The 26,688-nt window shown below is 39.1% G+C and overlaps 1 protein-coding gene and 1 pseudogene across 1 annotated transcript in view; both read left to right on the top strand.

Annotated features, from left to right (window-relative positions):
* Nucleotides 1-26,688, top strand: part of PASD1 (PAS domain containing repressor 1) — a 77,226-nt gene that overhangs the window by 38,293 nt on the left and 12,245 nt on the right. The window contains exons 8-9 of the mRNA XM_047097778.1: nucleotides 9,092-9,164; nucleotides 23,620-23,746. Coding sequence (XP_046953734.1) covers nucleotides 9,092-9,164; nucleotides 23,620-23,746 — 200 coding nt within the window. The remainder of the gene's footprint in view (nucleotides 1-9,091; nucleotides 9,165-23,619; nucleotides 23,747-26,688) is intronic.
* On the top strand, nucleotides 2,121-4,028 carry LOC124525393 (mitogen-activated protein kinase kinase kinase kinase 4-like; annotated as a pseudogene).

The following is a 26,688-nucleotide window of genomic DNA, read 5'->3' as shown; positions in this document are numbered from 1 at the left end:
CCCAAATGTATTGCTTCATCAAAAAGCATGTCTTAAGAAATGTGCTTTTTGAATATATTCCAAGGGTTGATAAACAGTTTTCTGAATAGGACCAGATATTAAATATTTTAGGCTTTACAGGCTGTATAAAGTCTCCATAGCATATTATTTTCTTTCTTTATAACTTTTTAAAAAAGCAAAAATCATTCCTACCTCACACAAAAGCATGCTGCTTCCAGTTTTGGCTCAAAGGTTGTAGTTTGGACCCCTTATATATCAAAATTAATTGATATATTTTCATATGAATACATTATTATTAATTATATGCAGTGGTTACATTCTTAAATATAGTGAGTGGATATATTCTTGTTATCAACATTTTAAGGAGTGTGCAATTTGTTAGAAGTTAAAAGTCACAAAAAGTTTACCATTCTTATGAATAGCAACAATATTTATTCTGGGATTTCATATGAAAAACTTCTAGGTTATTTTAGTGTAGTATTAATTCTATTAAGAATTCATTTTCTATTTTTTTCAATGCTCTAGCATGTTTTCAGATTTTATCACCACAGACTCATTTGCCAAGTTTGCCAATTTTCCCAAAATGTGTGTCTTTTAAGTGTCAAAGTTCAGTGATTCTAGAGTAAATTGAAAGTTTTTTTTAACAGTTTTTGAAGATACCTGGAATATTTTGCTTAGTCAGTTTTTTAATTAGCATTTTAATGAAGGTTCCATGTGTCTGTACCCCAGCTCGATACTGCTGTAGCCGGATGGAGCAGGCAATAAGGGGAAATTTTGTATTAGGAAAAGAAATGAAGGAGAGCCAACAGTCCAGCACAGCCTCATGTTGGGTTGAGCAGGAACTTGTGTCCATGAGAGAAAGACATTGGGAACCAAGTTGGTATCTGAAGGTCCCAGAATTCTGAAATCCTTACCTTCTACTACAGACTTGAGCTCTGGCAATCCATTGCACTATAAATTTTATGAATAGCTTGAAAAAACAGGTTTTTATTACATCAGTATATTTGACCAATTTGCAAATAGATCCCTTTGATTTATTGGTCATTTAGCCAAAGGGTCTGTTGGCAAGTTGGTTTTTGGCAAATTTGATGTTAAATTGATTTGGTGAATCAGTCTGCTCCTGTCCTGGAAAGCAGAGACTTTCCAAAAGAAAAACCAAGAAGGAACCAGAAGTGAGGCAAGTTCACACCCTTTTTGGAAAGAATGGAGAGCATAGTAGTGTGTACAGACTATTGGGCAGAGTTGGTAAAAACACATACTCATTTGTGGTTCATTCTGTGGAAGATGTTCATAGGTTAGCTTGTGGTGTGACTATAAAGGAATGGAACTGATTTTAACATGTGGTCAATTAATTTACAGGGCATACATGCTATAATAATAAAAACAAAGTCATACCAAACATGTGGTATCACTTGGCATGGCAAAGTCAAGACATTTCCAGCTGGAGCTGAGCAAAACTAAAGATTATTTAATTTCTTCTACTCCCTTGTAGAGGAGGAAAAGTAAGTTTTCCTCCCTTCCCAGGTTCTTGGCTGAGATGTCCTATAATAAAAGACAAATTGACAGGAGAGAAACAGAAGTTTAACAGCATATATACCTCCTGTATACACACATAGGGAGAGACCCAGGAAAACCGAGAAATTTCCTGAAATTGCCCAAGCCACTACCTTAAAAGTCATACCCAGGTAAAGATAAAAGATGTTGGTATGGGGAAAAAGCCATTTATGGAGGATATCAGGAAAAGTACAGTAAAAAAAAAAGGTATAGTGGTTGTGCAGGTTTAAGTCCTTGCCCTCTCCATTGATAAGAGTTTCTAGAAAGGGAGATACACTTATAAATGGAGATTTACCATTTATAAATGGAGACTTACCACTTATAAATGGAGATTTACCATTTATATGTAAGTTTCTCTTACAAAAGCGTAACTTCTACCCAGTTTTCAGAGGTTGACCTGTGTCTCTAAAGAATAACCAGTTCACTGCTGACAGAGTTCAAGAGGTAGAAGACAGATTTAGGAAAACTAACCACATCTCCCCTGAAGCCCAGTTGAAGCGGACAGGCAGAGTATTAAAGGCACCATTGCCTTTCAGATCAGTCTTTTTCCAGTGGCAACTCTGTCTATGCTTCCTGCCCTGCAGAGACCAACTGAGCCACAGGTTCCTGTGAGTACAACGTCTCGTTTCCCTGTTCTGTCCCAGCAGGATTCCCCACTGCAAGGCAGTGGACAGCAAAATAGCCAAGCAGGTCAAAGAAACTTCACCAGCAGTATTGAGCCCAGGCTGCTGTATGAGAGAGTGGAGAAACTGGTGCCCAGGCCTGGTAGTGGCAGTTCCTGGGGGCCCAGCAACTCAAGATCCCAGCCTGGATCCCACCCTGGGTCTCAGAGTGATTCTGGGGAGCTCTTCAGAGTGAGATTGTCATCCAAATCCAATGACTATCCATCTCAGTGCCTCAAAAATGCAGTGAAAAAACCTGAAGATAAGAAAGAAGTTTTTAGAACTCTCAAGCCTGCTGATTTGACTGTACTGGCCAAAGCACTTCAAGAAGTGGAAGATGTGAGACCCCCACACAAAATGGCAGACTATTTCTTATCCAGTGAGGAGTCAGGGATGACAGATGAGGAAGGCAATGATGTAGAAAAAGAAGGGGTGAGGAACCCGCCTCTGGACCAGAGGACACCAGAGTAGCATCATCTCTGAATCTGAGCAATGGTGAAACAGAATCTATGAAAACCATGATTGTCCATGATGATGTAGAAGGTGAACCAGCCGTGACCCCATCCAAGGAGGACACTCTAATTGTCCACCAGACTCAAGCTGCTGGTAGCACATTCTAGAAACACAACTCTTCCTCCTCCTTTACACCTTTTATAACCCCCAGATTAGTACAGATTTCTCCATCTAGTGGGACAACAGTGACTTCTGTGGTTGGATTTTCCTGTGATGGAATGACACCAGAAGCCATAAGGCAAGATCCTACCCAGAAGGGCTCTGTAGTCAGTATGAATCCCAACACTAGGCAACAAAATGACACCCCAGAGATTCATAAATGTAAGAAGAGAATTAACTCCAAGATTCTGTGTGTTGCCTTATAAGGAGTGAATTTGCCAGTGGGTACAGAGTGGCCTGATGCTCCTGGACAGAAGTGGCCAAGGGAAGGTATATTCTCTGATCAACCAAAGGCGACTTCAGCAAATGGATGTCCTTGTAGGCTTGAACGTCTTCATGACAATATCTGGCAGAAAGGAAAAGTTACATGGCTACCATTTGTCCTGGTTAAGAAATAAAATATTTCACAATGATTCAGAAGTTGAGAAGAAGCAGGGATGGACAGCTATATAGGATTTGGAAGGATGCGTACAGTATAAAGTTGTAAAATATGAAAGAATAAAAGTTCTGGTAATTGCTTTGAAGAGTTCTGTGGAGGTCTATGTGTGGGCACCCAAACCATATCACAAATTTATGGCCTTTAAGTCATTTGGAGAATTGGTACATAAGCCATTACTAGCGGATCTCACTGTTGAGGAAGACCAGAGTTTGAAAGTGGTGTATGGATCCTGCGCTGGTTTCCATGCTGTTGATGTGGATTCAGGATCAGTTTATGACATTTATCTACCAACACACATGAGTCCACACTCTATGATCCAGTGCGTTATCCAGCCCCATGCAATCATTATCCTCCCCAACACAGATGGCATGGAGTTTCTGGTGTTCTATGAAGATGAAGGGGTTTATGTGAATATTGTTGGAAGAATCACCAAGGATGTGACTCTGTAGTGGAGAGATGCCAACATCTGTAACATATATTTGATCCAATTAGATGATGGGCTGGGGAGAAAAGGGTGTAGATATCCGATCTGTGGGAACTGGTCACCTGGATGATGTGCTTATGCACAAAAGGGCTCAAAGATGAAAATTCTTATCTGACAACGACAAGGTCTTCTTTGCCTCTGTTCAGTCTGGTTGCACAGTCAGGTTTATTTCATGATGTTAGGCAGGACTTCTGAGCTGGTAGAAGCAGTGCGATAAGGATTGTTGGCCCCAAGTTTTCAAGATCCTGAGAACTTGGAATTCCTTGCAACTGAAGCTCAGAACTACACTGGTGTAGTCCAGGAGAGGTGTGTGTGCAGACACAATTAGTGGAGTTTTGTTTTGTTTTGTTTGCCACTTCCTTTCTGTACCTCTAACCAGCTTATCGCCTGTCTCTTCTTTTTTCTATTCAAAAATAAATCAAGGCTAAAATGCATCTGGTGCTGTTCACATTCTAAAAAATAAAAATGAAAAAATAAACAGCTCAAGATAATCCTTGTGACAAAGAGGCATATTTTGAGATGGCAAATTGTTCCTTTTAACCCGAATGGTGGTGACATAACTATTGCCCTCACTGGTATAAGGATTTAGCAGACCAGGTTTATATTTAGACTTTGTCATTTGTCATGACCTTCTATATTATTCACCTTGTGGAGCCTTATCTCCCTCATCTGTAAAGTGGGGATGATAATAGAACACATGCTATTGAGTTATTTTAGGATCCAAAGAGATAATATGTGTAAGATACCTACCACATGGTAGGAACTCAGTAAATAGTAGTGTCTCCCCTACCGTCAGAGGTGAGATCGGTGGTGGGTAAGGAGTAAGATTAGTTAGCAATTGCCTTATAACTGAGGGTGGTGATGGAGTACTCACTTCAAATTACTGATTCCGTGAACTGATCAAAATCATCCCCTTTGCCTACCTGCCTTTGGGTGAGTTTCTCAAAACAAACTAATTCTATCTTCAAATAATGTAAATCTATTAAGATGATGTTCTCCAATAATTTATTTACTAAAAGGTGTTACAGTGAAAGAAAAGAAATATTTAAAAAGCAGGGTATTTTGTGTTAGTAGGGATCAGTTTGTGCGTTCATTCAGGGGCTATTTACAAGTGCGCATTCTATGGAGAGCTGCATAGCCATACAGCACCTCTCTTCCTCCCTGACCCCTTGCCCAAAGGAGTAAGGGTTTAGGTGATCGATAGCAATAGCAACTGTTGACCTCCCAGTCTGCTTAACACTGGAGAATCTGCTTCTTGGATCTGAAGGAATAGAGCAATAACATATGCAGAACTCATCTTTGTGAAGCACATTTTTAGGAGAGAGAATTAAAATCACAAAAGAACCATTTTAGAGCAAATTACAGTCTTATACATCCTAAATCATATATTTAAGTGGAGAAGAACTTAAAGGAATGGAGCAATCAAAGGGAGAATGACTAATGAGGGCATTTGAGATGATCACATTGGACTGTACAGATTACAAAGCACTTTGTCTAAATGTTAATTTATCTTTACAAAAATGATACAAGGTACATACTATGAGTCTCACTTTAAACATTCAGAAGCTGGGGCTCAGGGAAGTTAAAATACTTGCTCTAAGACTCAAAGTTAGGAAGTATAAGCTAAGGTTTGAGCCCAAGTCTGTGCAACTTCAAATTCTGTCACCTGGCAGCTCTGGAATGTTGGACACAATGGTGAAAATAGGGAAATGGGAGAAATAGGAGGCTGTGTCAGGCATAATGCCTAGGGAACCACCTAAAGTATAGTGACTTGGGAAGAGGTAGTCTCTGGTGATGCCAGTACCAATCCAGTTGTCAAGGATGGCTGAGATGCAGTTGGGCCTGAAGCAAAAGTGGCTGCCTGTACCTTGACCTAAGATTTCCCATTTCAGACAGGGAGTGATAGCGGGTTTCTTCTATGAACCTATGGACTAGCTTTTGTTAAAGTAACCTTGAAAATTATTTTCTTAAACTTTGGTCACAGCCTGCAACCAAGAAGGGAAACCTGGTTTTCCTTTCTTCCATCACTTCATATTAAATCATCTCAGCTGTTAAGTTAAAGGAGAGACATTTAAGATTATATTTTACTGTCATCAGTTTTCCTGTCTGCCACAACTGTTCAAAACCCACCTTAGTTTATACTGCATTGATTTATGAAAGGACAATATTCATTGGACATGTTTTTCATATCTATAGTTTCATTTATATAGTAAGTAGAAGTAGATTTTTTTGAGCCAAGAACAACCTTCCATTAAAGTAATTCAGTAGCATTGAGTTCTTTAGCAATGAACATCAAATCTTGGTAAAGATTTAAAGTAGAATAAGAAACATTAAGGGCCCAATTTAGGAATAACATTTTGAGGTTTTATATAATGATACAGAGGTACTTTTCTTCATAATATTAGAAAGTATTTTTTCCATGTAAATACATCTAGCAGAGTTTTCTTTGATCATTTTCTTTCCTTTTGAAAATTAACTGATACGATTTGAAAAATGAAAGTTCTGTTTATATTAACTGCACCTAACCAAAGGCCAGCAGTGTTTTATGGCTACAAACCCCCCGTTATGCCTCCTATCCTGAGCCTGAATTCACTATTTACATGTACAGACTAGTTAGGTATGAAATATTCCTTAATGCTTTTTTTTTTAAGCAATGTATGTGCTTATGTGTAACTTTTACATTCTGATTATAAGTCAGAAATTTGCCATCTATACTGATGTAGAGAGAAGTGTGAAATATACATTCATGGAAGAATTTGGAAAACTATTATATTCTTGATATCCAAGCCAGTGGACTTAAAGCAAATCATAATCACCTCACGACGTTTTGTTGTCAAAGTCAGTGTCTTGTCCAGTATAACTCACTGCATCCTTTGATATAGCACTGTCCAATAGAACTTTTTGTCATAACAGAAATGCTGTTTAATATGCTGTAATACCATAGCCATTACTCACATGTGCCTACTGCACACTGGAAATGTGGCTGCTGTGACTGAAGGCATAAATTTTAAATTTTCTTTAATTTTGATTTTAATTGAGCCACATGTGGTAAATGGCTGCCATATTGGACAGTGCAGCAATATATTCATTCACATGCTGTTTGTCTCACATATAAAGATATTTACTGTTGGGGAGCCTGAGTGGCTCAGTTTGTTGAGTATCCCACTCTTGATTTCAGCTCAGTTCACGATCCCAGGGTCGTGGAATTGAGCCCTACGTTGAGCTCTGTGCTGAGCATGGAGCCTGCTTGGGATTCTGTCTCTCTCTCTCTCTCTCTCTCTCTCTCTCTCTCTCTCTATTTCCCCCCTGACTCTCTCCTCTGACCCTCTTCCCTGCTCACGTGATCACTCTCTCAAAATTAAAAAAGATACTATTTAGAAGCCAATATAGTGGCCTTTAATTGCTTTTAAGGAACAGATGGAAGCCTCAGTTTGTTCTTGAAAGTAATTGCTTCAAGCCAAGCAGATCTGGGGTGGGGAATGTGCAAATATTTCAACTGAGTTTGCTACTCAGATTGTTTATTTCTTTATTCACTCAGAAAATATTCATGAAGCACCTAGTAAGTGCTCTGCATTGTGCTAGGTGCTAAGAATGCAAGAGGTTCAATGTATGTGCACTGCCTTCAAGAAATTGCCAAGTAGAAAAAGTGGACAGAAAGTTAGTAAAAAACTTTCATACAGAAGACAGAGAATGAGTCAAAGATGACTGGAGGTTTTAGTCTTGAGTGACTGCTAGAGGGTGGCTATTGTCACCAATAGAGGAGACACTGGAGGAGAAGAAGGAGGATGAGGAAGAGGAAGAGTAGTCTAATTGGACCACCTGGGGTTAAGGTGCCTAATGTTAGACATCCAGACTGCATGTCCTAAAGGCAGTTGGATATTTGGGTCTATATCTAAGGGAGATATCTTGAGATGCAGATGTCAGAGTTGCTCCTAGTTGAAGCCAAGAGACAAAATGCAGTGTGCAAGGAGATAATATAAATAAAGAGCAGAAAGTGAACAACCTTGAAGAAGTACCCACAGTTACAAAGAAAACATTCAGTTAGAGTAAACTGGCTTATAAATTTGGTCAAAGACTGAAAAAAAATTAAAAATATAGATGATAATCTTCTAGGAATTTTATTTTTAAATGATGTCAGGGCAAATTTGTAAGTAACTCTATGTGACTTGATGCTGAAAGTCAAGCCATTAAGAAATATATAGTAAGTATTTTATAGCCCCATCATATGACTGAATTTACTCATTTAGTTGTTTTATGCAATTTAAATCAATACTTCCTAAATGGTATATATTTTGATATCCAAAATATAATTTTTTCAAACTTTTCTTAGTTTTCTACCATTAAAAATAAATGATGTAAGTAAATTGATTTTTTTGCTGGGTCCTGTGAAATATGAGTGGAAAAATTTTAGCCATTGGATCAGTATTGACTTTTTGAAACCTTGCAGAAAAATCCAGTTATTCTGTTAATTTCTTGTCTTTTGAATAAATTGAGAGGGCTTCACAGGTACCATTTTGTCACTGCATTGCTTTTCTAAGGACATGCTTTTTATCATATCTGTTATCAGGCTCCAGTTTCTCATTTTGTGGAGTGATGGGGCCTGTAAAAGAAAAACTCTTGAAAACAAAATACATTTCTATAACAGATCCTCAGGAAATTTTTAAGGCTGAAAAAGTAATTTCAATATTAAAACCCAGATTCTCATTCACTCATATTCTGTCCTCACCCTCCCCTTCTCTCTCACCGTCCACTCATTTGTTAAAAAATAAACTAGTACTTAGACTTCAGTGCCAGGAAGCTGCATTCTCACCTTGGGCATCGAAATTCTAATTTTGACAGAAATGAATTGTTAATGAGCCAAAGAATGCAGAGTTTCTCTAATTACAGGAAACAAAATTAAATTTGGCCTGAAGGCATTTCTTTTTGTAATTGCAGTTGGTTTAAAAATTAAGATTCACTCATACACATTGGCGGGTTTTGTTTTGTTTTGTTTAGTTTTGTTTTGTTTTTTAGCTTGCTTTGCTCACCACTGTTAACCAGAGGCATTGAAACCTGAAACAAACTTCATTCTAATGAGGGTCCAGATGATTTATTTTATAGATACTGTGCAGAGCAACTTTCTCTGTAGGAATAACAGCACCTCAAAGATTGATGATGTTATATATTAAGAAAAATAGATATTTGTTCTGTTTTGAACCTTATTTTTACTGTGTAATAGAAAATTTAGATTTAAATGGAAAATAAGATGTGCATACCATTTCTCTTTTCATCTCTTTATAGAAGTGTTCAAGGCCAAATAAGAATTTCTAGAATGGAATCCCTGTGTGCTGAACCTGCTGCTCCTGCCTCAGATGTACGTACATAAGAGAGCCGTAGGGCAAATGGATGGATCCTTATCCTTGTAACATTGATTCTTTAGTTAATGTATGTTGCCAACATAAAAAAAGACTTTAATTTTGAGAAGTATCCCATCTAGGCATAGCACTTGAGTGGTGTTCCACAGCTGCCATTTTGTAGCCATTTCTTATTGGGAGCCAGCAACCACCGTACTTGTGTTGGGGAGCCATAAGGTCTTGTCCCCTTCAGGGTCCTTCTAACCACACTAAGAATCAAATCAACATGAGACAGATTAATGGAAGAGAATCAAATTTATGAATGTACATACAGGGAACCCACACAGACATGGAAACTTCAAAGAAGTCAAGCAAAATGAGGTATATATGTCATTATATATGTCATCTGAACTAAGAAAAGGGGGGTGGGGATCTGGGACTTCAAAGGGAAGGAATGAAATCCTTAAGAAGAATGAAAAAGAGTAAATGTTTGGTAAACAAATATTTTCTGGGCCACTCAGAAACAATGGGACACACAGAGGACTTTGATCAAACAGGCATTGCTAGGTTCCTCCCTATACCCCATCCCTAGCTCATGGTATACTGTAGTTATCTATGGAGATAGCTCTCTTTCTGTGGTATACTGTAGTTATCTATGGAGATAACTCTTTCTGGAGCAGGGCCTCTATCTAATTTTTTTAAGCAGTTGTCGAGAAGGTAAAGAGTTTTTCCTGAATCTGCTGGATTTTGATTGCTTTTTAACTCAAAATAGTCTTCATGTCAAGGTGGCCCATCTTGGGGCAGCCTGCCCTTGGCCCCCAGCACTTAGGATGGTCCTTGTAGTACCTTTAAAAAATAAGCTAAGCTCTATGCCATTGCTCAAGATCCTTTAGACTTGTGAGTACATTTCAAAAATAATGTGAGTAGGCTCATGAGACTGCATCATCCCATCATGGGCAACATCCAGCTCCTAATTAGCCTAGATTGTCCCCATCTTTTTCCTAAGCCACTGAATGTGTTGTTCATTTATCCATTCACCAGATGTTAGTAGAGAGAGTCTTAGGGATGCACATTAATAGAAATATTTATTAGAGAGAATCTTAGGGATGCACATTAATAGAAATATGAAATCTGGACCTGCTCTCAGTGATCTAAAACTGTAGTCTGGCAGATAAGGTCAAACTTCAAGAAAAAAGGCATACAACAGGAAAAGCCTACCAGAAAGCCTTCCCTGTGGATGGTGTTCCACCTTACCTGCCACTCCATGGGTGCCCATGGCACAGCTTCTTGGCTGGATCACTGCAGTGGTGGTTGTGCTGCAGAGAGAAAAATGGCCTAGGCTTCAGAAGATAAGGGTCAATTCCTGATTGATTCTGCCATGTACCAATTTTGTGACCTGGAGGAAGTTATTTTCCCATGGAAAGTCTCCATCTCCCCATCAGTAAAAGAGGAGTGGTCATCTGCCAGGCTTTCTCATCTGAATGTGACGAAGGAATGTTCAAAGGAACCTCATTTATCAGTGTATTTTTTGTATCCCTGCAATAGAATGAAGCTTCTATGAAAGCAGGACTGTCTTGTTTATCAGCATATCCCCAAATATCTTGAACAAGGCTTACCACACGTAGTAGGAACTTATAAATATTAGATGCACAAACGAATATTGTATGTCACAGCACTGTATTATTTTTATAGCATTCTTCAAATGTACAGTAATGGGATTCCAAGAGCAGTATAGATAAGCTGGATGGGTGGACTCTCACTTTGGTTTTCAGGCCTGTATGTGATTTTGTCTGAAAGGATTTGTGTGTTTCTGGGACTATGCAGACAGCAAGTCATTTTACTATTTAAGCTTTTCTGTAACATGGGAGATACTGTGAGCACATATTTTAAATATAAAGTGCTGATTTTGGACTGCATTTTCCAACTATTGCTCATTGTAGGGGAGGAGAATTTACCATTCCAAAATATGTCTCTGGCATAAGGATTATTTTAGGCTGAATATTTTTAAGAAAGTGCAAGCACAGGAGAAGCTCAGAAAATTGAGTAGAAGTTACCCTTTTGTAAGAGACATTTACATTTATAAGGAAAATCTCCATTTGTAAGGGTGTCTCCCTCCTTGTACCAGGAAGAGGAGGAAGAGTCTAAATCACTAGAAACTCATCAATGGAGCAAATGACCATTTAGATCTGCACAAGACTCGTACCCTTATTACTGTGCTTTTCCTGCTCATCTCCTATAACTGACTCCCCCAGTCCCAACATCTTCTTTTGTCTTTAGCTGGAGGTGGTATTTAAGATGATGGCTTCAGTCATCTTGGGGAATCACTCAGTTTTCCTGGGTCTCTCCTATGTATGTATGTAAGATATATCCATGTTTAATTTTCTCCTGTTAATCTGTCTGATGTAAATTTAATTCTTAGACGAGTCAGAAGAACCTTGAGGGATAACAAGCTACTTGTACGTAGGTAAAACTTTCTGAACACAATACCTCTGCTTAACCTAACATTCTGTTCAAGAAAGTATGAAATGGAGGAAATTACATAGAAAAAGGCTAATTTAAACAGAGCAGTGTTCTGTTTACATGCAAACTAATTGCAATTATGCTAGGAAAAGAGGCCAAGACATCCATATAGCTCTGGCTATCAGTCTGGCATCTATGCAGTTGACAGCCTTGCCTCATCAGCCAGTCAACAGCTATTTACCCAGGACCTGCAGTGTGTAATGTGTGAACAATCCAGAGTCCTTCGACTTACTGTGTTTTGAGAACTTAGTGTGTTTTGAGGAAAGCTGGATTTAAAAATTCTCACTTTATAAAACTTATAAAACCTAAGTAATTATAGCATTTAAAGGTACATTTTTTAAAGAAATCCATAATCCCACCACCATGGCACAATTGCTATTTACTTTGCTTATTCCCATTCAGTCTTAGTATACCATCATATATGTTTTTCACTTAGTGATAATGATAGTTTACATGCTACTCCACAGCTTTGGCTTTCACTTGTAACCCTGTTTCATCTTTCTCTAATCCTAATTATAATTATTTCAATAACTGTATAGTATTCCATGGAATTGAAAAACTTCTTCTTCTAATGAAGATGGAGTGCTTGGGACCAGATTTAACGTTCCTGCCCCAAATGACAAAATGTATGAAATAACAGTTTTCAGGATAGTGTACATCAGGCAACAAAGGACAGGGACTCTTAAGAGATGGGAAACAATCAAATGAGCCCTACAGTTGCCACAGCTTACTACAGGTGACACATCTGCTCCCCTTCACTGGTATCTTTTTGCTTCTAAAATCGTTTTTTGCTTTGTTTTTTTCCAGGCCAGTTACCATTGCTGCACATGATTCTGTCATTTTAAGTTTGAGTTTAGTGACTTTATATTGATAGACTAAATAAAATATATGAACACACAAAAATGGACATCTTAATCAACACCCAAGTATCCACATTTCTATTGAAACTCATCCAGGAAGCAGAAAGCTAGTGATTAAATTGATAAATGACTGTGATGAAAAGCAGAAGGAAGAGGACAGGGAAAGAAAGGTCATATCGCATCTCAGTGAATATCACCCACCAGCATATCTTTCTAAATATTGAAAAGATTGTCACATCCCCAGCAACATATTGCTTATCTTAAGGAGTACAAAACACACTGCCCTTGAACAGGGAGGTTGTACAATTTCCTGAATTTCAAATGCTGGGATTTGATCTGGATCAGTGTGTTTCAACAAGCAGGTTCCTTATAGAAAAATTGGCATAGAACTCTGTCTTAATCCAGTCCAAAAACAACAACAACAACAACAACAACCAAATAACAAAACAAAACAAAAAAACCCAAACACTAAAATTTTCAGCAGGGATGTAAAAGATTCCACTGCTAACCTAGGCACTTACATTTCATATGAGCAGTGGGCTGCAGACTATTCAAAAAGGACCCAGTTGTTAAGGAAGTTGAAGTGGATCACTAAAATAGGAATATAATGTATGCAGCTTAAAGCAGGAAATGGCTTAAAAGAGCGCTGGGTTTGGAGTCATTGGATTCTTGTTTTTAAATTTTTTAAAGTTTATTTATTTATTTATTTATTTATTTAGAGAGAGAGAATGTGCAAGCAAGGGAGGGGCAGAGAGAGAAGGAGAGAGAGAATCCCAAGCAGGCTCCATGCTGTTCAGCCTAGAGCCTGTTGTGGGGATCAATATCAGGAACCTTGAGATCACCATGACCTGAACTGAGATCAAAAGTCAGATGTTTAACCAACCGGGTCACCCAGGTGCCCTAGTATTAATGCTTCTTTAAATGGTTATAATTCTCCAGTGCAACCATCTGGGCTTCCAGATTTCTTTCGGGGGAAGTTTTTCATTACAAATTCAATTACTTTAATAAAGGACTACTCAAATTATTTATTTCATATTGGATGAACATAGTGGTTTGTGTTTTTTGAGAAATTGGTCCATTTCATCTAAGTCGTGAAATTTGTGTGTACAATTGTTTATAGTATTCTCTTATTTTCTTTTTTTTTTTATTTATTGATTTTTTTTTATATATGAAATTTATTGACAAATTGGTTTCCATACAACACCCAGTGCTCATCCCAAAAGGTGCCCTCCTCAATACCCATCACCCACCCTCCCCTCCCTCCCACCCCCCATCAACCCTCAGTTTGTTCTCAGTTTTTAACAGTCTCTTATGTTTTGGCTCTCTCCCACTCTAACCTCTTTTTTTTTTTTTTCCCTTCCCCTCCCCCATGGGTTCCTGTTAAGTTTCTCAGGATCCACATAAGAGTGAAACCATATGGTATCTGTCTTTCTCTGTATGGCTTATTTCACTTAGCATTACACTGTCCAGTTCCATCCACGTTGCTACAAAAGGCCATATTTCATTTTTTCTCATTGCCACATAGTATTCCATTGTGTATATATACCACAATTTCTTTATCCATTCATCAGTTGATGGACATTTAGGCTCTTTCCATAATTTGGCTATTGTTGAGAGTGCTGCTATGAACATTGGGGTACAAGTGCCCCTATGCATCAGTACTCCTGTATCCCTTGGATAAATTCCTAGCAGTGCTATTGCTGGGTCATAGGGTAGGTCTATTTTTAATTTTCTGAGGAACCTCCACACTGCTTTCCAGAGCGGCTGCACCAATTTGCATTCCCACCAACAGTGCAAGAGGGTTCCCGTTTCTCCACATCCTCTCCAGCATCTATAGTCTCCTGATTTGTTCATTTTGGCCACTCTGACTGGCGTGAGGTGATACCTGAGTGTGGTTTTGATTTGTATTTCCCTGATAAGGAGCGACGCTGAACATCTTTTCATGTGCCTATTGGCCATCTGGATGTCTTCTTTAGAGAAGTGTCTATTCATGTTTTCTGCCCATTTCTTCACTGGGTTATTTGTTTTTCGGGTGTGGAGTTTGGTGAGCTCTTTATAGATTTTGGATACTAGCCCTTTGTCTGATATGTCATTTGCAAATATCTTTTCCCATTCCGTTGGTTGCCTTTTAGTTTTGTTGGTTGTTTCCTTTGCTGTGCAGAAGCTTTTTATCTTCATAAGGTCCCAGTAGTTCACTTTTGCTTTTAATTCCCTTGCCTTTGGGGATGTGTCGAGTAAGAGATTGCTACGGCTAAGGTCAGAGAGGTCTTTTCCTGCTTTCTCCTCTAAGGTTCTGATGGTTTCCTGTCTCACATTTAGGTCCTTTATCCATTTTGAGTTTATTTTTGTAAATGGTGTGAGAAAGTGGTCTAGTTTCAACCTTCTGCATGTTGCTGTCCAGTTCTCCCAGCACCATTTGTTAGAGAGACTATCTTTTTTCCATTGAATGTTCTTTCCTGCTTTGTCAAAGATGAGTTGGCCATACGTTTGTGGGTCTAGTTCTGGGGTTTCTATTCTATTCCATTGGTCTATGTGTCTGTTTTTGTGCCAATACCATGCTGTCTTGATGATGACAGCTTTGTAGTAGAGGCTAAAGTCTGGGATTGTGATGCCTCCTGCTTTGGTCTTCTTCTTCAGAATTACTTTGGCTATTCGGGGCCTTTTGTGGTTCCATATGAATTTTAGGATTGCTTGTTCTAATTTCGAGAAGAATGCTGGTGCAATTTTGATTGGGATTGCATTGAATGTGTAGATAGCTTTGGGTAGTATTGACATTTTGACAATATTTATTTTTCCAATCCATGAGCAGGGAATGTCTTTCCATTTCTTTAAATCTTCTTCAATTACCTTCATAAGCTTTCTATAGTTTTCAGCATACAGATCCTTTACATCTTTGGTTAGATTTATTCCTAGGTATTTTATGCTTCTTGGTGCAATTGTGAATGGGATCAGTTTCTTTATTTGTCTTTCTGTTGCTTCATTGTTAGTGTATAAGAATGCAACTGATTTCTGTACATTGATTTTGTATCCTGCAACTTTGCTGAATTCATGTATCAGTTCTAGCAGACTTTTGGTGGAGTCTATCGGATTTTCCATGTATAATATCATGTCATCTGCAAAAAGCGAAAGCTTGACTTCATCTTTGCCAATTTTGATGCCTTTGATTTCCTTTTGTTGTCTGATTGCTGATGCTAGAACTTCCAGCACTATGTTAAACAACAGCAGTGAGAGTGGGCATCCCTGTCGTGTTCCTGATCTCAGGGAAAAAGCTCTCAGTTTTTCCCCGTTGAGGATGATGTTAGCTGTGGGCTTTTCATAAATGGCTTTTATGATCTTTAAGTATGTTCCTTCTATCCCGACTTTCTCAAGGGTTTTTATTAAGAAAGGGTGCTGGATTTTGTCAAAGGCCTTTTCTGCATCGATTGACAGGATCATATGGTTCTTCTCTTTTTTTTTGTTAATGTGATGTATCACGTTGATTGATTTGCGAATGTTGAACCAGCCCTGCATCCCAGGAATGAATCCCACTTGATCATGGTGAATAATTCTTTTTATATGCTGTTGAATTCGATTTGCTAGTATCTTATTGAGAATTTTTGCATCCATATTCATCTGGGATATTGGCCTGTAGTTCTCTTTTTTTACTGGGTCTCTGTCTGGTTTAGGAATCAAAGTAATACTGGCTTCATAGAATGAGTCTGGAAGTTTTCCTTCCCTTTCTATTTCTTGGAATAGCTTGAGAAGGATAGGTATTATCTCTGCTTTAAACGTCTGGTAGAACTCCCCTGGGAAGCCATCTGGTCCTGGACTCTTCTTTGTTGGGAGATTTTTGATAACCGATTCAATTTCTTCGCTGGTGATGGGTCTGTTCAAGCTTTCTATTTCCTCCTGATTGAGTTTTGGAAGAGTGTGGGTGTTCAGGAATTTGTCCATTTCTTCCAGGTTGTCCAATTTGTTGGCATATAATTTTTCATAGTATTCCCTGATAATTGTTTGTATCTCTGAGGGATTGGTTGTAATAATTCCATTTTCATTCATGATTTTATCTATTTGGGTCATCTCCCTTTTCTTTTTGAGAAGCCTGGCTAGAGGTTTGTCAATTTTGTTTATTTTTTCAAAAAACCAACTCTTGGTTTCGTTGATCTGCTCTACAGTTTTTTTAGATTCTATATTGTTTATTTCTGCTCTGATCTTTATTATTTCTCTTCTTCTGCTGGGTTTAGGCTGCCTTTGCTGTTCTGCTTCTATTTCCTTTAGGTGTGCTGTTCGATTTTGTATTTGGGATTTTTCTTGTTTCTTGAGATAGGCCTGGATTGCAATGTATTTTCCTCTCAGGACTGCCTTCGCTGCATCCCAAAGCGTTTGGATTGTTGTATTTTCATTTTCGTTTGTTTCCATATATTTTTTGATTTCTTCTCTAATTGCCTGGTTGACCCACTCATTCGTTAGTAGGGTGTTCTTTAACCTCCATGCTTTTGGAGGTTTTCCAGACTTTTTCCTGTGGTTGATTTCAAGCTTCATAGCATTGTGGTCTGAAAGTATGCATGGTATAATTTCAATTCTTGTAAACTTATGAAGGGCTGTTTTGTGACCCAGTATATGATCTATCTTGGAGACTGTTCCATGTGCACTCGAGAAGAAAGTATATTCTGTTGCTTTGGGATGCAGAGTTCTAAATATATCTGTCAAGTCCATCTGATCCAATGTCTCATTCAGGGCCCTTGTTTCTTTATTGACCGTGTGTCTAGATGATCTATCCATTTCTGTAAGTGGGGTGTTAAAGTCCCCTGCAATTATCACATTCTTATCAATAAGGTTGCTTCTGTTTATGAGTAATTGTTTTATATATTTGGGGGCTCCGGTATTCGGCGCATAGACATTTATAATTGTTAGCTCTTCCTGATGGATAGACCCTGTAACTATTATATAATGTCCTTCTTCATGTCTTGTTACAGCCTTTAATTTAAAGTCTAGTTTGTCTGATATAAGTATGGCTACTCCAGCTTTCTTTTGGCTTCCAGTAGCATGATAAATAGTTCTCCATCCCCTCACTCTCAATCTAAAGGTGTCCTCAGGTCTAAAATGAGTCTCTTGTAGACAGCAAATAGATGGGTCTTGTTTTTTTATCCATTCTGATACCCTGTGTCTTTTGGTTGGCGCATTTAATCCATTTACATTCAGTGTTATTATAGAAAGATATGGGTTTAGAGTCATTGTGATGTCTGTATGTTTTATGCTTGTAGTGATGTCTCTGGTACTTTGTCTCACAGGGTCCCCCTTAGGATCTCTTGTAGGGCTGGTTTAGTGGTGACAAATTCCTTCAGTTTTTGTTTGTTTGGGAAGACCTTTATCTCTCCTTCTATTCTAAATGACAGACTTGCTGGATAAAGGATTCTCGGCTGCATATTTTTTCTGTCTAGCACCCTGAAAATCTCGTGCCAATTCTTTCTGGCCTGCCAAGTTTCAAAAGAGATATCAGTCACGATTCTTATAGGTCTCCCTTTATATGTGAGGGCACGTTTACCCCTTGCTGCTTTCAGAATTTTCTCTTTATCCTTGTATTTTGCCAGTTTCACTATGATATGTCATGCAGAAGATCGATTCAAGTTACGTCTGAAGGGAGTTCTCTGTGCCTCTTGGATTTCAATGCCTTTTTCCTTCCCCAGTTCAGGGAAGTTCTCAGCTATAATTTCTTCAAGTACCCCTTCAGCACCTTTCCCTCTCTCTTCCTCCTCTGGGATACCAATTATGCGTATATTATTTCTTTTTAGTGTATCACTTAGTTCTCTAATTTTCCCCTCATACTCCTGGATTTTTTTATCTCTCTTTTTCTCAGCTTCCTCTTTTTCCATAACTTTATCTTCTAGTTCACCTATTCTCTCCTCTGCCTCTTCCATCCGAGCTGTGGTGGTTTGCATTTTGTTTTGCATTTCATTTAAAGCGCTTTTCAGCTCCTCGTGACTGTTCCTTAGTCCCTTGATCTCTGTAGCAAGAGATTCTCTGCTGTCCTGTATACTGTTTTCCAGCCCAGCGATTAGTTTTATGACTATTATTCTAAATTCACTTTCTGTTATATTATTTAAATCCTTTTTGATCAGCTCATTAGCTGTTGTTATTTCCTGGAGATTCTTCTGAGGGGAATTCTTCTGCTTGGTCATTTTGGATAGTCCCTGGTGTGGTGAGGGCCTGCAGGGCACTTCCCCTGTGCTGTGGTGTATAACTGGAGTTGGTGGGCGGGGCCGCAGTGAGACCTGATGTCTGCCCCCAGCCCACCGCTGGGGCCACAGTCAGACTGGTGTGTGCCTTCTCTTCCCCTCTCCTAGGGGCGGGATTCACTGTGGGGTGGCGTGGCCCGTCTGGGCTACTTGCACACTGCCAGGCTTGTGATGCTGGGCATCTGGCGTATTAGCTGAGGTGGGAAGGCAAGGTGCACGGCGGCGGGGGAGGCAGGCTTAGCTCGCTTCTCCTTAGGTGATCCACTTCAGGAGGGGCCCTGTGGCAGCCGGAGGGAGTCAGATCCGCTGCCGGAGGTTTGGCTCCGCAGAAGCACAGAGTTGGGTGTTTGCACGGAGGAGCGAGCAAGTTCCCTGGCCGGAACCGGTTTCCTTTGGGATTTTGGCTGGGGGATGGGCGGGGGCGATGGCACTGGCGAGCGCCTTTGTTCCCCGCCAAACTGAGCTCTGTCGTCCGGGGGCTCCGCAGCTCACCCTCCCTTTGTCCTCCAGCCTTCCCGCTTTCCGAGCAGAGCTGTTAACTTATGACCTCCCAGACGCTAAGTCGCGCTTGCTGTCGGAACACAGTCCGTCAGGCCCCTCTGCTTTTGCCAGCCAGACTCGGGGGCTCTGCTTGGCTGGCGAGCCGCCCCTCTGCCCCGGCTCCCTCCCGCCAGTCCGTGGAGCGCGCACCGCCTCGCCGCCCTTCCTACCCTCTTCCGTGGGCCTCTCGTCTGTACTTGGGTCCGGTGACTGCCTTCTGCTAATCCTCTGATGGTTTTCTGGGTTATTTAGGCAGGTGTAGGTGGAATCTAAGTGATCGGCAGGACGCGCGGTGAGCCCAGCGTCCTCCTACGCCGCCATCTTCCTGTCTCCAATCTATTCTCTCTTATTTTCATATTGATGACTGCTTGGCCTGTAGTGATAGCCTCTGTTTCCTTCTTGATATAGGTTATTTGGGTCCTCTTTTTAATTTTAATAGTCTTGGTAGAGAGTTATCAATTTTATTGAACTTTCAAAGCTCAAGCTCTTTGTTTCATTGATTTTCTTGTCTATTTTCAATTTCATTGATCTCTGCTCTTATATAATTTCCTTCTTTCTATTTGATTTGGGTTTATTTTGCTCTTCTTTTTCTAGGTTCTTTAGGTAGGAGCTTAGATTACTGAAACTCTTTGTCATTTCCAACATGTGCGATCAGCGCTATACATCTCCCTCTAAGTGCTCCAGCTAAGCCCCACAAGTTTTCATATCTTGCATTCAGCTCAATGTACTTCTTTCATTTTCTTTGAGATTTCCTTTATGATTATTTCGAAGTGTGGTGTTTAATTAGCATGCGTTTTTTAGTTTCCAAGTGTTTTGAGAAACTCCTGTGCAAATGTCCTCTTCTTATAGGGATACCAGTAAAACTGGATTTAGGGTCTTCTCTAATCTAGTATAATCTCATTTTAACTTGATTACATATGCAAAGACCATATTTCCAAATAAGATTACATTTACAAGTTTCGAGGGCTAGGATCTTGATATCTTTGGGGGCCATTATTCAACCTACTACAGGGACGTGGTTTTTTAAATTATAGAACAAAGTATTGGGAAAAGATCCTCCTTTTTCTTTAATTTTTTTTGAGGTGGGTCTTATATTCTCTTTATTTTTTTAATTTAATTTTTTATTTTTTTAAATTTACATTCAAATTAGCATATAGTGAAACAATGATTTCAGGAGTAGATTCCTTAGTGCCCCTTACCCATTTAGCCCATCCCCCCTCCCACAACGCCTCTAGTAGCCCTCAGTTTTTTCTCCATATTTATGAGTCGCTTCTATTTTGTCCCCCCTCCCTGTTTTTATATTATTTTTGTTTCCCTTCCCTTATGTTCATCTGTTTTGTCTCATAAAGTCCTCATATGAGTGAAGTCATATGCTTTTTGTCTTTCTCTGACTAATGTCACTTAGCATAATGCCCTCCAAATAATGCCCAAAGCGGCCGGGCAGCAGTCTTAACTTGCAGTTCAATGGAATCAGTGTTGCGCTTCCGTTGGAGATAAGACTTTCCTCCCGTTAGAAATAAGCCCATCGACACAATCAAAGGAGGGACGCAGGGACTTGGAGCACAGTGAAGCGAGGCTTTAATCCACGTTCTCACACGAGTGGGCGTGTGATGGACAGGCACACTGGGGCAGCTACAGAAGACAATTTATCATGTTCTTTATATGTTCAAGATACCTGTCCTTTCTCAGGTATGTGGCTTGTTACTATTTTCTACCAGACTGTAGCTTGCGTTTTTATCCCCTTACTTAACACAGTCTTTCAGAAAGCAAAAGCTTTTCATTCTAATGAAGTCTGATTTATCAATGTTTCCTTGTATGGATCATGTTTTTGTGTCTTATGTATGAGCTTTTTTGCCTGGCCCTAGGTCCTGAGAGATTTCTCTTCTATTTTTTTTTTTCCTAAGAGTTTTACATTTATGCCTATGATCCATTGTGAGTTAATTTTTGTATAAGGTGTCAGACTTTGGTCAAGGTTCATTTTTTGGCCTATGGATGTCCAGTTGCTCCAGTGGTTCCTTGGAAGTCCATCCTTACTCCATGGAATTACTTCTGCGTCTTGGTCAAAAATCAGTTTGGGTATATTTGTGAGGGTCTATTTCTGGGTTCTCTATTCTGTTTCATTGATTTGTGTGCCTTTCCTCTACCAATAACCACACCATCTCAGTTACTATAACCATATAATAAGTCTTAAAGTTGGGAAAAGTGATTCTTCCCACTTTACTCTTTCTTTTTTTTTCAATTTAATTAATTACTTTATAAATTTACATCCAAGTTAGTTAGCATATAGTGCAACAATGATTTCAGGAGTAGATTCCTTAATGCCCCTTACCCATTTAGCCCATCCCCCCTCCCACAACCCCTCCAGCAACCCTCTGCTTGTTCTCCATATTTGAGAGTCTCTTATGTTTTGTCCCCCTCCTTGTTTTCATATTATTTTTGCTTCCCTTCCCTTATGTTCATGTTTTATATGAGTGCAGTCCTCATATGAGTGAAGTCATATGATACTTGTCTTTCTCTGACTAATTTCACTTAGCACAATACCCTCCAGTTCCATCCACGTAGTTGCAAATGGCAAGATTTCATTCTTTTTGATTGCCGAGAAATACTCCATTATATATCTATCTATCTAAATATCTATATACACACACACACCCCATCTTCTTTCTCCATTCATCCATCGATGGACATTTGGGCTCTTTCCATACTTTGGCTATTGTCGATAGTGCTGCTACAAACATTGGGGTGCATGTCTCCTTTTGAAACAGCACACCTGTATCCCTTGAATAAATACCTAGTAGTGCAATTGCTGAGTTGTAGGGTAGTTCTACTTTTAACTTTTTGAGGAACCTCCATACTGTTTTCCAGGGTGGCTGCACCAGCTTGCATTCCCACCAACGATGCAAAAGAGATCCTCTTTCTCTGCATCCTCGCCAACATCTTTTGTTGCCTGAGTTGTTAATGTTAGCCATTCTGACAGGTGTGAGGTGGTATCTCATTGTGGTTTTGATTTGTATTTCCCTGAAGAGGAGTGATGTTGAGCATTTTTTCATATGTTGGTTGGCCACCTGGATGTCTTCTTTGGAGAAGTGTCTATTCATGTCTTTGCCCATTTCTTCACTGGATTCTTTGTTTTTTGGGGTGTTGAGTTTGACGAGTTCTTTGTACATTTTGGATACTAACCCTTTATCTGATATGTCATTTGCAAATATCATCTCCCATTCCATCGGTTGCCTTTTAAAAGTTTTGCTGATTATTTCCTTCGCTGTGCTGAAATTTCTTATTTTGATGAGGTCCCAGTAGTTCATTTTTGCTTTGGTTTCCCTTGCCTCTGGAGACGTGTTGAGTAAGAAGTTGCTGAGGCCCAGGTCAAAGAGGTTCTTGCCTGCTTTCTCCTTGAGGATTTTGATGGCTTCTTGTCTTACATTGAGGCCTTTCATCCATTTTTAGTTTATTTTTGTGTCTGGTGTAAGAAAGTGGTCCAGGTTCATTCTTCTGCATGTCTCTGTCCAGTTTTCCCAGCACCACTTGCTGAAGAGACTGTCTTTATTCCATTGGATATTCATTCCTGCTTTGTCAAAGATTAGTTGGCCATACGTTTGTGGGTCCATTTCTGGGTTCTCTATTCTGTTCCATTGATCTGAGTGTCTGTTCTTGTGCCAAGGAGTCATTGGATTCTACCTCTCACTCTGCTACTAACTTGCTGTATGACCTTCTCTTCTTTGACACTATCAAATGGGGAGGTTGCACTAGAAGCTCTCCAGGGCCATTTCCATCTCTGTGCTACTAGTACACAGAGTAAAGATGCTTTTGCTAATAATACTTCCAAGTGTAATGTGAATTTAAGCCTACTTCATGGCTTAAATGCAGATTAGAAGTAGTCGTTAATCAGCCTTAACTGACCTTTCCTTGCAGTCAGTACAGGCTGCATGTGCAGGACCTCTGGAGAAATGGCCCTGCTAGTGGTGGTGGTGCCCTTCTCCCACAGTCACATCAGCATCCTACCAACACCTCTGAGAGGTGTGTATTTTTTTTGCCATGGCCTTTGATGGCACACATCTCTCTTATGCTTGTGCTTTAAGCACATCTGTACTGTGTTTATTTTCTCAGTTTTGACAATGTATAGCATGTTGCACCCATAATCTCTGCTCGTTATTACCTTCCAGCAGTGTTTTTCAAGAACATGTTTAATGATGGTTTTGTTTAGGTATTTAATTGATAGAAGCAATGTTGGAAATTGTGATGTGAAATGCATCCAAGTTTGTGTTCTGCCAGTGTTTCCTATTGTTTATATATCTCTTTCTCCAAATTGAAATGTCATCTTCTCTTTTGGAAATTCCCAGGATCAAGTTGATCTTATAACAGTCAAGAAGTATGGACTGCAGGAATCTGTTCATGAAAGTGGGATAGAGTCTGCTACATGTTATGACTCCAGCATATCTTCCATGGAAAGCATATCTGAATCGTCAGGTACGTACATTTGGACACTTGGATGGAGATTATCAGAAGAAAAACAGTGGCCCACAGGGTAGTTATGGCTTTTCAAAGGAAGAGAGTGTTCTGTTTATAATGGTGTGAAATCTCAAGAGTGAACTTTCTTCATCTTCTGTAAGTTTTTTGAGATGATGATTTGAGAGCAGTGAAAGTGAATATCTCATCAGTGGTTTGAGTGCTGGAGAATGGTATTATTCTGTCCCATTAAAATTTAATATTCTAAAGATTGGTGCTAGATCCCAGTCCTTGGAGGAGTAGCATCTTATCTCTTATGCAGTCTTAGTGAAGACTGTGCCATAGGGATTGCAATCCAAAGAAACCTCTTGTTTTAAAAAAATGTACTATAAGAAGAACTTTTAGTAAAGACCAAAAAGGAAAGTCTCTCAGAAACAGTAATATTTATAATGTAAGTTTTGGTATTAAAGAAATTTCATAAATATAATTGTATAAAAAGTACAAAACTTAAAGCAGTGCTGGATGCATAATACAGATCATGTCTAATTTGCTGAGCTTAGCATAGAGTATTTGAATTTGGGAATCTTCACATATAGAACTAATACATATATTTTTAAAATATTGTAATTAATGACTTTGACATTATTGCTGCCAATTTCAAACTTTGTTTAAAAAGTCCTTTAAAAAATTGATTTAGAGAAGGGGAAGACCATGAACCCATGATTGTGATTTCTAAAACATATAAGAGCAAATTTAGTTTTAAATTTGCACACACTCTTTGAGATGTATGCTTCTATGGGTTTGACAAAGGCAAGGAGTCCTGTATCTGCTACCACATTACCCAACAGAACAGTTCTGTCATCCCCAAATTCCTTAGTGTTGTCTCTTTGAACTCCAGCTCTGTCCTCCTCCTCTGGCAGCCATTGATCTGTATTCCTTCTCTGTTTTCCTTTTTCCAGAATGTCCTGTAAATGGAATCATATAGTGCCTTACCTTTTTGGTCTGGCTTTGTTAACAAAATGCATATAAGATTCATCCATGTTTCATGAATCAATGGTTCAATCCTCTTTCCTTGCTTAGTAGTACTGTATCTTATGCATGCACCATAGTTATTTGTTTAAAAATCCATTAATCTGCAGAAAGACATCTGGGTTCTTTCCACATTTTCAGTGATTATAAGTAAAACTACTATAAACATTTGCATAGAGGGTTTTTTGTGGAAATACAAATGTTCAATTGACTTCATTAAATTCCTAGGAGTGGGACAGCTGAGTCATATGGAAAATGTGTGTAAAAGAAACTACCAAACTATATCCCAAAATGACTGCCATTTTCATTCTTCAAATAATATTCTCCACTTTGCTTTTGGGGCTGTTGAAGGAGAATCTTTCTCAACACCTCCACCGGCAATTCAAGCACTCCTGAGATCCCCACATTCTGGAGAACATATCTTTTTGAAGTTGTTCATTACGTTTAATTTGGTATTATCAGTTGGAAGGTACGAATTTTCACAAGCACAGCCAAAAAAATTTTTATAATGAAAAGACACTCAACACGAATGGTTTGGGTACCTACCTACTTATGCATGGGTGGGTAGAGGAAAAGTCAGACACTACTTCCTTTTTATTTATTTTCAAATATGAACAGATTTTTTTGTTTTTTTTTTAAATTTTAACTTGTTTTATTATTATTTTTTTAATTTACAACCAGATTAGCATCTAGTGCAACAATGATTTCAGGAGTAAATTCCTTAGTGCCCCTTACCCATTTAGCCCATCCCCCCTTCCACACCCCTCCCATAACCCTCAGTTTGTTCTCCATATTTATGAGTCTCTTCTGTTTTGTCCCCCCTCCCTGTTTTTATATTATTTTTGCTTTCCTTCCCTTATATTCATCTGTTTTGTCTCTTAAAGTCTTCATATGAGTGAAGTCATATGTTTTTTGTCTTTCTCTAGTTTCATTTAGCATAATGCCCTCCAGTTCCATCCATGTAGTTGCAAATGGCAAGATTTCATTCTTTTTGGTCGCCAAGTAATACTCTATTGTATATATATACTACATCTTCTTTATCCATTCATCCATCCATGGACATTTGGGCTCTTCCCATACTTTGGCTATTGTTGATAGTGCTGCTATAAACATGGGGGTGCATGTGTCCCTTCAAAACAGCACACCTGTATCCCTTGGATAAATGCCTAATAGTGTGATTGCTGGGTTGTAGGGTAGTTCTATTTTTAGTTTTTTGAGGAACCTCCATACTGTTTTCCAGAGTGGCTGCACCAGCTTGCATTGCCACCAACAATGCAAAAGAGATCCTCTTTCTCCACATCCTTGCCAACATCTGTTGTTGCCTGAGTTGTCAATGTTAGCCATTCTGACAGGTGTGAGGTGGCATCTCATTGTGGTTTTGACTTGTATTTCCCTGATGATGAGTGAAGTTGAGCATTTTTTCATGTGTAGGTTGGCCATCTGGATGTGTTCTTTGGAGAAGTGTCTATTCATGTCTTTTGCCCATTTCTTCACTGGATTATTTGTTTTTTGGGTGTTGAGTTTGATAAGTTCTTTATAGATTTTGGATACTAACCCTTTATCTGATACGTCATTTGCAAATATCTTCTCCCATTCTGTCAGTTGCCTTTTAGTTTTGCTGATTGTTTCCTTTGCTGTGCAGAAGCTTTTTATTTTGATGAGGTCCCAGTAGTTCATTTTTTGCTTTTGTTTCCCTTGCCTCCGGAGACGTGTTGAGTAAGAAGTCGCTGTGGCCAAGATCAAAGAGTTTTTGCCTGCTTTCTCCTCGAGGATTTTGATGGCTTCCTGTCTTACATTGAGGTCTTTCATCCATTTTGAGTTTGTTTTTGTGTATGGGGTAGGAAAGTGGTCCAGATTCATTCTTCTGCACGTCGCTGTCCAGTTTTCCCAGCACCACTTGCTGAAGAGACTGTCTTTATTCCATTGGATATTCA

Source organism: Lynx rufus, unplaced genomic scaffold (assembly GCF_022079265.1).
Source record: "Lynx rufus isolate CCGP_SWC_20201006 ecotype Redwood Valley unplaced genomic scaffold, mLynRuf1.p SCAF_40, whole genome shotgun sequence".
Classification (NCBI taxonomy): Eukaryota; Metazoa; Chordata; class Mammalia; order Carnivora; family Felidae; genus Lynx; species Lynx rufus.
The sequence above is the reverse complement of the archived record's forward strand: the minus strand, read 5'-3'. Positions and strand labels throughout refer to the sequence as shown.